Source organism: Notothenia coriiceps, unplaced genomic scaffold, assembly GCF_000735185.1.
Source record: "Notothenia coriiceps isolate Sejong01 unplaced genomic scaffold, NC01 NC01_scaffold00000282, whole genome shotgun sequence".
Lineage (NCBI taxonomy): Eukaryota > Metazoa > Chordata > Actinopteri > Perciformes > Nototheniidae > Notothenia > Notothenia coriiceps.
Genome location: NW_011332983.1, coordinates 150,800 through 163,299, shown reverse-complemented (window position 1 = coordinate 163,299; position 12,500 = coordinate 150,800). Strand labels below are relative to the sequence as shown.

At 38.4% G+C, this 12,500-nt stretch overlaps 1 protein-coding gene across 3 annotated transcripts; it reads right to left on the bottom strand.

The window, feature by feature from the left end:
- Window positions 1–843: 843 nt before the first annotated feature.
- pmela (premelanosome protein a) lies at window positions 844–8,697 on the bottom strand. Of its 3 annotated transcripts, XM_010781841.1 has the most exons (13): window positions 8,557–8,697; window positions 6,999–7,094; window positions 6,752–6,898; window positions 6,002–6,133; window positions 5,080–5,241; window positions 4,660–4,944; window positions 4,125–4,409; window positions 3,471–3,626; window positions 3,212–3,376; window positions 2,994–3,096; window positions 2,399–2,604; window positions 2,219–2,309; window positions 844–1,456 (listed from the first exon to the last, which is right to left on the bottom strand). In XM_010781841.1, the coding sequence occupies exons 1-13, from the start codon at window positions 8,612–8,614 to the stop codon at window positions 1,306–1,308; spliced, it is 2,037 nt and encodes a 678-aa protein (XP_010780143.1). In that variant the 5' UTR covers window positions 8,615–8,697; the 3' UTR covers window positions 844–1,305. The 3 variants fall into 3 exon arrangements, with proteins under 3 accessions (XP_010780143.1, XP_010779998.1, XP_010780078.1); XM_010781696.1 differs by having other exon boundaries at window positions 3,471–4,409; XM_010781776.1 differs by having other exon boundaries at window positions 3,212–3,373; window positions 3,471–4,409.
- Between the last annotated feature and the right edge of the window lie 3,803 nt (window positions 8,698–12,500).

Below are 12,500 nucleotides of genomic sequence, written 5' to 3'. Positions count from 1 at the left end.
AAGCAAGAGACAAAGCAACGGACTGAAAATGCGGACATCAATCCTAATGCACACAATTCTAAAACAACAAAGAAAAGGCAAATGTTAACAAATCAGTCTTGCGCTGCTTGGGCAAAAGTTTGGCAGCAGCATTTTGGAAATCTTGTAGCGATTTAAGGAAGTTTTGCTGAGGCAGGGGCAAAGATAATAACGGCAGTTGAAGACTGACGTAAATTAATAAGTAAAGAGAGTCATCATTTCCAACTTAGCTGTGCAAAGGGCCCACGTTTAGTAATGTTCCTCAGCTGGTAAAAACAGGATTGAACCAAACAATTAACATGCTGGTTAAAGCTCAAAGCCTGGTTTAAATATTAAGTTAAACCGGCATCTGTTAATTAGGTTTTTTGCCACTTGGGGGCAGTGCAAAGATGTATCACTTTTTTTAAGCTTAATATTTTAACAAACAGTTGGCCATACATCCAACAGATATGAAGGTATATACACATTCACATTAAGTTCTATTGCTCGCCATCTGATCAATGCATGTCAATTTATAACTCATTTCAAGCTTATCTTTGCTCTCGACAAACAGAAATATTTTTGTCTCTGGAAGCACTATAGTTTGTCAGAGCCATTTTCTCAAAAACAGCTGCCTGCTGCTGAAACCAACAGTGGTGAGTGAAACAAAACAGTACTGTCATACTGCATGCTGGATTAATCAATTTCTTATTATTCCTTCCATTGTGTTGTATTTATGCTGATTGATAATTACTTTCTTTTTCTCTTAAACTGTTCCCATAACATCCCATGTGTAACATACTGTACATGCAAATGAATACAAATGAATGGAGAGACTACAAAAACTTGTTGGTGATAAAGTTCAACTTTATTCATTTCAGGGTAACAAATATAATAACGTTTTGTGATGTAAATGATTTAAATTACATTGTCAAGAAAATGAACTGAAATATGTTAACATTGATTTTACAAATTGCTATAAGTATGCCACAAATAAAAGAATAAGTTATGGCTTCTATAAACTATCAGTGCCAATTGATAAAAAATAATGTAGGTCCAAATAAATATCACTTTCCTCTAAAAATGTTTCAACATTCTTATGACATTTCTTTATTACAAACGTTGCTCCTTTCTATTTCTACACACATTGTTGCACACAGGGCTGGCTCATTTGATTGATTCTGGTTTACTACATTGACCGGGAGTTACAATATCATTATAGTTACAGTTTTATGTTTATAAAGTCAATATTGTAGCATTGCTGTAGATGTTAAGAGCATGAGCTGATGATGATGATGATGATAATATTCACACAGTCCTCCCCTGAAGAAGTGGACGACTCTCTCCTGGTGACTGACGACTCAACAGGTTCCACAACAACAAAGGCATTGATGTTACCGCAGAGCTTCCTCCATTACTGCCAGAGTCTTCTCTGAGTGGCTGGTACTGCTTGAATCGCCTGTTGAGAAACATGAGGCCAGAAAGACTGATGAGAAGAGTTCACCCATGACTAGACAAACAACAAATGTGGTTTTCCCCAGTGAAACAAAATAGTTGATCTGGCCTGAAATAAAGACATAAATGTCAAAAAGAATCAAAAAACATAACAATTCAACAAGATGTTTAAATCGTGGGAATATATTCATGTTCCCGACTTTCTCAGGTGTCATCAGGATTATATACTATAATAAGGTTACATTTAAATAAAGTCCACGGTACCAGGTGTTACGTCTTGTATTTATAAGTAAAATATTTAAATGTATTCTCTGCAAAATATCAGCCTGCTAACATTGACATTGTGAGCATGTTAGCATGCTGATCAGGAGCTTCTTTGTTTGGGTGTTCCACAGGGATCTATCCCCGGACACCTTTCTCTTGCTTATTAAATATTTTGCTGTTAAGATTTCTTACATTATTCATACTGACATGGCTACTGACAAATTGAAGTGAGCACTCAATACTGTTATCACCTGTTTCTTTTTGCTGTGACAATTTAATTTCCAACATTTAAAATGGGTTCAAAATATGAAACTTATTGTGCTGAGAAATGTTTTGACGGTTTGCTGTTTTACACACTGCAATCAGGACAACCAATTGACCATTATTACAGTGTCTTTGTTTGCAGCTTATCTTTCATTTATCAAACTTTTGAAGTGTTCTATTTTTAGTCATGCTGACCTCATATAAAATGTAAAAATGAAGTTGAAAATGAGCTCCTCACCTGTACATCAAACCAATACAACAAACAACACAGGCGAGAACCATGACCCCCACGACTGTGGCTGCGGTTCCAGCTGGGGAACCACTGGAGGCTGAAATTGAAGCATATCACACCAATAAGAAAATAATCTAGATATTGAGTATGTTAGTGGTTATAAATGAAAATGTTACTTTCACCCACCTACTATTACACTGACTCTAGCACTTGCAACAGCAAGACTGACATCATTGGTCAATGAGACATTGATGCAAAATATTCCTGAGTCATTGAAGAACTGACGAAGAATCATTTGACAGTCTGGAGAGGGAGTAGCTGCAGTACAGATTGTTTCCACTGGTGTGATGCAGTCCGCGTCTGAAATCACTGTGCAGACCTCACTTGGCAGGCTTAAAGAAGAAGAACAAAAATATGTTGACATAGTGAGGGAGAATATTCATAAGTGGTTATTATTTATAAAAGTGTCTCAATGCAATCGTGGTGTTCATGTGTTGAAATCCAATTTGTGAAAACAAGCAAACATAAGGATATAAACAACTACACCACTGTTTGCATGTCCTCACACAATCAGCACTGAGTAAAGGAGCTTTCTTGTGTTTGGCCTGATGATATTTAATTGCCCCGAGAACTTTTATTTACTGACATAATTTATGTCATAGAAAAATACGTAAAGATCTCAAGACTAGGAAACAGGATGTCCATACAGCCTGACAAATGTCTGTGTTTTAGCACTCATTTCAGAAGCACTCTGTATAGAGATGATAATGTTACTGCTCACCTTCCCTGGCAGGAGATGGTGATGTCCACAGCGTTTTGATCCAACTCGGTCGCCATTGCTACCACGTTGGTCATCTGTACAATCTCTACACTTTCAATACCCTCTGCAGAGTTGAAAATGTTGGAAAGATAGATATAAAATGATTAAATCATGCTGTGTAAAGCAGAATATTATGTTGAAGTTCAAAGTGTCATGGTTACAAAACTATATTGACTTACGGATCACCTCTACGGATGTGGCGAGGGAGCCATAACGGTAGACCGTGCAGTCTTCTGTCAGCTCTGGTGCTTGTCTCTTAGCTAAAATGATGGGAACCAGTGCTGGATCTATTTCCGCCTCTGTTTGAACCTCAGCTTCAGCTGCAACGACCGCTTCATCACCTGCTGTTTGCAATATAAATGTTATCATAATACTTTTGTTAAAATAATGATTTTTTAATTTTTTGTAAAGTAATATTAGTTTGTAGTAAACACTCACCTTCAGGAGCTGCAGTAGCTGCAACTTCGTTCTCAGTTGCCTGTACTTCAGCCTCATTATCAGCAGCTGGTGCTGCCTCTTCTACGATTGGGGTCTCAGTGGCAGCAGGAGCTACAACATTATCAGCAGGAACTTCTGTTTCAGCTGCAACAACGTCTGCGGCAGAAATAACAGCAGCATCATCGATAACAGCAGCATCGACAGCAACAACGACATCGGCAGCAACAGTCGCCTCGGCAGCAACATCTACAGCAGCAGCATCAGTAGCAGCATCTACAGCAACAGTAGCCTCAGTAGCAGCAGCAGCAGCAACATCAGCATCAACCGCAGCATCAGCAGCCACAACGTCAGCTTCCTGCTCAACTACTTCTGTTGCAGGAGCAACAGTAAGAGCGGCTGCAGCATCCACTGCAGCTTCTTCTCCCTCTGCAACAGGTGCAACTGAAGCAGCAGCGTTGATCAGAGCCGCATCTTCTTCAGTTGTGTCTGTTAACACTGCTGTTTCATCTGCAACAACTGCATCTATAACAGCTGCATCTGCAACAGCTGCATTTGTATCTGCAACAACTGCATCTGCAGCAGCTGCATCAGCATCTACAGCAGCTGCTGTCTCTTCAGCTGCAGGTGTGACAGGGGCTACAGTAGCCTCCTCACCTGCTGCTTCTGCATCTTCAGCTGCAACATCTGCATCTTCATCAGCGGCAGCAGTGTCCTCTGGAAGGACTGCTGCGTCAACTGCAGGTGCAACTGAGGCAACCTCCACTGCTTCTGCGTCTGTATCAGCGACTGCATCTCCCTCTGCTGCTTCAGCTGGCTGCGCAGAGGAAGGAACATCAAGAGCAATCACATCTCCTCCCTCTGCTGTTACTGCTGGGACAGCTTCAGCGGTGGAGGGCACCACAACTACTGCTGGTATCGCAGAGGCATCAATAGGAACAACTGAAATAAACATTTAGAGCAGAACAGATAATTAAAACATGTTTACTGCTTGTGCAAATATGTTTGTGTATCTGGAGTGCCAATTACCCCAAATAATGTGAAATACCCATTGAGTTTTAAATTAAAGTACAAAGCTGAACATCAGCATAATATATCCCCTTTAAAACAACTAAGCAAAATGTATGTCATACTTCTGTACATAGAGTATGTATTCCTGGAAGATAAAAGGTAATCAATAGTTAAATCTCACCAGCAGTGGGGGATCCGCAGCCATTGGAGATGCTTGCCATCAGGACCACCTGAGGTTTGAAGGTCCCGGCTGCGAGATATGTGTGTGTGACAGTGAGCTCTCTGGAGATCAGAGTACCGGTGCTGTCACCAAAGTCCCAGGTGAAGCTGACGTCGGCGCTGTTGAGGTACTGGCTGGGGTCATGGAGCTTGACAGTGAAGGCAATGGCTCGGTTCTGGATGAAGTTCTGGTCGTTCTGGTTTACATCATTGATTTGGGCAAGTGAGATGGTGAAGGGAATCTGGTCTAATGACGGAGTAAAAGATGTAGAACAACTCTTTATTATCGACTTCAATAACAGAAACGTAATGATGAATAAAGAAAACATATCTTGTAGAATATTTGTTATCAAATGTAGTTTTAAATTGTAAGATAGGTCACCTGTGATGGTGAAGACCGTGGAGGCATAGCCGAGAGGAATGAACTTGTCTTTGCCACGGCAGTGATAGATGATAACCTCCATGTTGTACGAGCCCAGAGGGACGTTGTCGGTGCCGATAGAGAGGGAGGAGGACGGTCCATCTGCCACCTGCCAGTAACGCCCTTGGATAGAGGAACATTATGATTACTTAGAGTGGTCCGTTCATCGTGCAACATTTAATAAATTCACACATTGTGGAGACATTCCAGATTTCACTTTCATCAGGAGTACATGAGAGGCTATTTTAACAGACTCAAAAAAGGCCTGTTTTTCATTTGTTGTGAAAGACCAACAGATTATATTTTAGTTGTTCATTTTTTAATTCTGCTGAGGATAATATTTTTGTATAAAAAAATACTTGAAAGCTTTTAATCAAATTTGTGAACAAGTTGGCCTCTTCTTGGTCGATTAGGAGCTCTGCTATTGACTGAATGAATAAATTAAACTTCATAAAATGTTTACCAAACCGGGTAAGCCTGGTGATCTACAGTAGAAATGATAAACTGAAGCTACTGTGCAAAAATGAAGATGATACTGATTAAATCCTGCATAAATTAACAAAAGTACTTCCTTTGAAAACTGTTTTTTAAGGTTTTGTTTTCTAATGTAAAGTTGATGTCAGAGATAAGCACAGACAAGGCTTTGTACAAGCAATACCCGGGACAAATGTATACATTTAAATTCCCTGCCTGAGCAGAAACATCCCCTGTATTCTTTACAGCCCTTTTATTGTCTGCTCTTTGTCTCTGGATATTTATGTTAATGTGATGTAGTTATAGCTTCATTTGAAAGTTTGGGATGTTCTACTGCGGCATAAATTACAGCTAAAGTGCAGCCTTGGTTCTTAACAGACTTAACTTATTATAACATGAATATATTTACCCAATGTCTTCCACACAAACACATAGTGGGGCTTCTTGTTTTGACTCCTGAAAGGTGTGCCGTCAGGGAAAACTCCGGTGGTCTGGGTGTCCTGGTCCGGATAGACAGACTGACCCTCCTGGTACTCTCGTCCTGAAAAAGATTAGGTCATAGATACATAATCAGTAATATAAGAGGCGTGATCATCTATAACACTGCATGTCAACATGAGTCAACACAGGGGGAATATTAGTTGGGAGAGGATGTTGTCTTTTCCGAATGAAATAAAACTTCAAAAGCACTTTGCTTTATGGCTAGGATTAATTGACAATAGTCACTCACAGACAACATTAATTATTTAAGGCAAGACACTATAGAGGATTACACTTACATAACCCTTCTTCTGTCAGACACATTGAGGTGCTTTCCATACTTACACAAACATTTTTATATAATGCTCAATTTGTATATTTTAACAATATATTTCATATAACTAAAACAAAAACTAGTTTTGATCTATGAGCTAATATGTCGCCACTTTTTAAAAATCAAGTATCCCCTAGCAGCTGAAAGAAATCATACCAATTTCTAAATGTGAAAAGACCAAAAATAATGACATTTCTGTAGAAACAACACCATGTCGAAACGTTTCATGACTTGATCAATGTTAGTGAAATGTCTGTTAAAATGATCTTGTGGTTTTGAGCATGAATTAAAATAATTCAATTATTATATCACAATTAGTTTCTAGCTGGAATGGGTTTTTCTTACCATTGATGGTGCAGTTTTGCGCCCAGACCACCTGCCCGTCAGAGAGCATGGTCTGGTTTGGTGGGAAGTTCAGATTAATGTTGAAGGTTGCTCCTGCTCCAGTCAGAGTGGGTGCATCGTTTTTCAGTTCAAAAGTTACATCACCACCTGGAAATTAGGATTACATACAATGTATCATCTTTAGATGGGATGGCAGAGAAAATGTTGCAACATTTCTGTTTTGAGAAATAAAGAACAAAGGCCTCACCAAACCAACAGTTCCTGAACCTCGGGTCTCCATCTTTCCACACCGGATACATCCGCGAGTTCCATGAGCGGTAACGCGTGAACTGACTTCTAGGCTCTGGAAGAAATATCACAAACTCTTTCAGGAAAAGAGGCCACATCTTGCAACTCACAGTGTTTGCGAAACTATTTCAAAAGCCTGGCTTTGCTAGCCACCGATTACTCCACACAGGATACTTGAACTAGAGCAAAGCTACTCTAAGCAAAACTAAAAGCTTCTTAGGAAACACAGTTCAAACTAATTTGTAAAACAAGAAATGTTTATATAAGATACAACCCAGAAAATGTACATGCCAGCTAAAGATATCACTCATTGAGGAACATGATTTGCTTTCCGTTTATGGCCCAAACTGTCCAGTAGTTTCAGTAGTTAACGGCACCAACAAATGGCTTGATACTAATTGAACTACTTGAATCTCTGTGCAAATAAAAATGTAAAATAAAGTTCAATTAAAAATGTTATTATTCTCTTAAATATCATCAACAACCAACAAAAATGATAGAGAATATATGGAATAAGCAGGTTTTATTCATGATGCTTATGTAACGAGCAGGTCTGTGTGTTTGGAGGAGAGGTGGGGGGTGTTGGGGTTCTTGGTGGTGGGAGTCACACGACCTGCAATCCCCCTCAATCCCTTTCATGTGACTATCAGCTGAGCAGCAGCACCAGTAATCCCAGAGAGGAATGAGGGATCCCAGACAACTGGCTCACTGCGGTTTTCCTTAGTGTGTGTGTGTGTGTGTGTGTGTGTGTGTGTGTGTGTGTGTGTGTGTGTGTGTGTGTGTGTGTGTGTGTGTGTGTGTGTGTGTGTGTGAAAATGTTTTGCATTAAACTACAAAGTACAACCCAATGGAATAACGTTTTTTTTTTTAAGTATTAGTGTGAAAAGAAAAGTGGTTAATGAACTATGTTTTTTAATCAAAGACACTATTAAATATATTTAAAGCCTGCAGTACTAAATATAAATAGGCATAAAAACCAGCGTGATATTGGCATGTAAAGGTTTGCACATCTTTCCTCGCAACCCAGACAGCATAACATGAGCGTGAAATGTATTTGCTCTTCGATTCACAGTCCAAACAAAGAGATATTCTAGTGTGTAATTGATGGGAACGCAGGATGTTTTGGTTAGATTTAATTAAAATGTTCCGCTTTCCCTGGTGCTGAATTGTGTTTGAGAAATGGTCTTACATCAGACACAGCAGCAACTCAATTAATTTAGACTTAGTTTTCAAACTTTGTTTTGTTTCTTTTACTGTTTTTATGGTTTTATTTTTACTTTATTTACTATTATTACTTGAAACTACAGCACATTTAGTTCTATGAAAGGTGAAAAGTAACTCTACACAAACAAGGCTTTGCTTGGTGTGTATATTTGAACACAGTCAGAGAAACTATGATGGTAAACAGAACAAAACTATCCCGTTTCTCTTAATGTTGTTATTCTTTTGTTAATTTAGAAACGTTCAATGAAGTGGCACTATGAAAATATAATGACATGGGAAACAGATGTACTCACTTGTTGCAGTGGCAAATGTAAAAGCTGAAACCAGCAGCACCAGTGACAGAGTCCTCATCCTGAATCTGGTCGTCTGTCTCCTCTCTCTGAGCCTCACCCTGCAGTCCTGAACCCAACACAACTTCCAAAGAGACTTAAGAAATGTCCTCTCCCTCTCTTTAAGAGGGCCTCAGAACCGAATTACCATAACGTTTCTCCATAACCTCTGACATCATGGGGAGCCTGAGACTGGCACCACCCTCTTTGGTAAGAACAGATAAGTACTGTTTTGATAACTTCTGTTTTGTTGGAGAATTGATGTGTTACTCAAAGATTTCACATTATCATCTGTTTTAGTACACTTTCTGTATCTGAGCATACACTTTTTTTACTTAATCTGTAATGTGTGTTTTTTGCGTTCAAGGTGAATTACAATTTCTACCCATGATAAATGTGAAATTGTACAGTTGCTTAATGCAAAAAACTCGGTATAGCGAAAGAAGATAATTGACATGAACCCAAAGTAACAGATATCCCTCAAGCAGTACAACATTTTCTGAGTGTAATAATGGAAAATCAATGAATGCTTTTTGCACGGTGTGAATGAAAATGTTGTACGTGCAGAACAAAAAGGACCGACGGTGAGAGCTGTAAGCAAGGCTCGAGTCATGTGTGTTTTTGACGTATGACCTTAGAGCGATGTGTATACGAGCGTCACAAGAGGAGTGGGTGGGTGGAAAATCAATAGCTTCCTTTTATTTCCTCAACCATTCCTCCGCATCCTGCTGTCCACCTCAGGCTGCTGCAGCTCTAGGAATATGGGATTGCAGTAAGACAGACACACCCGTGCTCGGCTCATGTTACTCATCACAAAGTTTCTTTCAGAAGAAGACAAGAGTAAGGAAACAAGGAAAGAGTGGTTTGATCCTGGAACTGATTTGAAATTTAAAATATTTCCATATTAAATGTTAACATTGTTGAGTAAAAATAATTTTCTCTTCTCCCTTGTTTATACTCCACACATGAATAACATTTATAAAGAATCCCAATTAAGGCATATTTAAGTAACACAAAGCAAGTTACATCAATACATCTTGAAGGTGTCATTGATACATCACAGTAAAGGATTCATGTTATTCTGATTCCCTCAGTTCATGTTCTGCAGAGCTGAAAAATAAAAATTTGTAAGAAAAACACAGTTAAATCATTCTACTGTGAAGCAGAGAGATGTTGTAGACTTGTATATTTGTCAAAATTAATAAGCATTAAAAGTAAAATAATAAATAAAGTGTAGTTGCTACAGAAGAGGCCGCCTTGAGCATTGTCGGTCAGGAAGTTCACTTTACTAAAACAAAAGTCAACACAAGGATGTTTAGGATTTAGAAAATGTAAACTACTCAAAAGAAGAAATACATATATTATTTTGGGAGGTTTATGATCAAATAAAAAGTTATAAGAATTGGATGAAACTCTCTTTTAAAAAGTGGAAAGGTAAGTTATATGTTTAATCATTTACAGTGACTACCTTTTATTTGTCTCTTTCCCAATATATTTAACCGTTCCTTTTTCTTTGGAATTATTGTAACTAAATGTATGCAGTAATTTTGATAAACTAATTTTAAATAATCATTAAGCACTCATGTTATGTATTATATCTTATAGAGAGAAGGCACATGTACACATATATATGTCTACAGAAAGATAAAGCTTGACTCCTAAGACGGCGTGAGTGTGTTTTCTAATACAAAGGGGATTGGTGGTTTTCCCACTGCTGTTGTCTCATGTCTGCTCAGGCTGCAATACATGTGACCCCTCATGTGCTAACAGCAGAGTGCAGGAGGAATAAATCCTTCCCACAGAGCACCTGACTCAACATACCACAAATAGTTGGCTGTTAGTCTTTTTGCTCATTAGTCTTTGTTTATTTAGTATGTTAATAACATTTTTCCTGGGAAAGTATAGAACTACCGGTAATACAGAATTAAAGAGTTGTTTATCCAGATTTGGGAAGTAATTGGTAAAAAATGTAATATCATAGATTTTTTCAACTGATCAATTTATAGGAATACTTCTTGATGTGTTTAACAATGTTTTATGAAGACTGGTTGAATTTGACTGCAATTTAGTTTTTAGTAGTTTTCTTCACAATGAACCAAAATCAAATGGTTAGCCTTCATGCAATAGCCTTAAAGAAATGTTACAAGCAATGGACGGGCATCAAATGTAATATTAGGGCCAAAATCAAGCTTGGATGCCCTAATTTATTTAAACACAGAGCTTTTGAAACCTGGAATCACCCACACTGACAAGCTTTTGTGTTTTTAAACATTCATTGCAGAAAATGGGGATTGTGTTTTATTATTGGCCAAAGACAGATCAATAAGGCCGTCTGGTTTGTGAAATGCCAATACAAAATCAATCGAGACAGGAAAAGAAGTTCACAAACACAACAAACATAGCAGTCATCCAATGCCTTCACAAAGCATAAAACAAAACTCCCTCATTTTAATCAGTGATCGTGATTCCTATTCTGAAGGCCATTTAGTTTTTCTCATCGCAAGGAACACCAGCACTCTAAAATTAGAAATAAATTGCCCATTTGTGCAAACACAAAGCAGAGATTAAAGTAACTAGAGAATGCAATTCCTGAAGAATTTACTTGTGGGAATGCTTTATGCTGAAAAGCTGACGCTAAATTGCTATTCTGAAATGTAATATGTAAGAAGAAAGTGAAGAATTTAGATTTTTACTGAAGTTATGAGAAAACCGTGTTTCACGGCGAGATTGTGTTGCCATGGCAACGGCATTTGAAGAAATCTCAAAACTGTCCCGTAGATGTCTTTACGGCTGGACTGTTAGCACACATGTGAAGTTTGAGCACTTTTTCAACATTTTCATAGGAGTTAATGTATAGCGACATCGTCTTTTATGGCGAGGGATGCGTTTCCATGGAAACGGCATATGATGACACCCCATAATTGACGTAGAGCTGTTGAGGGCAGGACCATTAACCATTATCTGAAGTCTGCTGCTCTGAGCATGTCAGTTGGAGTTATGACATCACCGTGTTCCATGACACAGGTGTTTATATTTGAGCTAACGACATGTCCAGAGATCAAAGGTTTTCATGGTGATGTGCAGTAATCAGTGAGAGGAGAGCATTTGCATTGTTCTGAATGAGAGATAAACCTCTTACATGTGAACGTTTTGTTGAAGAACCGTAACAGATATCGATGAAATTTCAAAGCGTGAAGCATGTCAAGGAACTTGAGCATCTGAAGTGTACTTTTTGTGTACTTTCAGGTTAATAATGTGGCCTTTTTGGCAGATTAACTAAAGGTGCAGTGCGGCTGCTGTGGTGGGGATCGATGAGGCTGAACTTTCAACGGGGTTTAATGGAGACATGTTGAAAGTTGTTGTCACTTCATGCCCTCAAGAGGCATTTTGTTTAATTATTTTGCTTAATTTTTTTTNGGGGTGCAGCTGCTGTGGTGGGGAAAGGTGAGGCTGAATTTACAATGGGGTTTAATGGAGGCATGTTGAAAGTTTTTGTCACTTCATGCCCTCAAGAGGCATTTTGTTTAATTATTTTGCTTAATTTTTTTTTATTTTTCAAGCTACGAGATGTTTTCCTACGCTTGTCATCAAAAAATATGTCTCAGGAATGTAGGGTTTTGGAATTACGGCAGGTTTAAAAGAAAATATGAAGGCAAAATTAAATCTGTCCTCCACTCTAGCTGTGACATCACGAACTCTAAAATCTGAAGTAGGCCTCTTTACCAAGGTCTGAACAATGTTTAATATCTCTAAAAGTACAAATCAGATTTAAAAGTTGTGTTACACAAATAATGTCAGAAAGATGTGTGACATTTTAAAGTTGGAATGAGGTTTCTGAGTGAAAGTATGAAGGAGCAGTTGGTAGTTGAAGAAGGAGCAGTTAGCAGTTGAAGTTGCATGAAGATTGT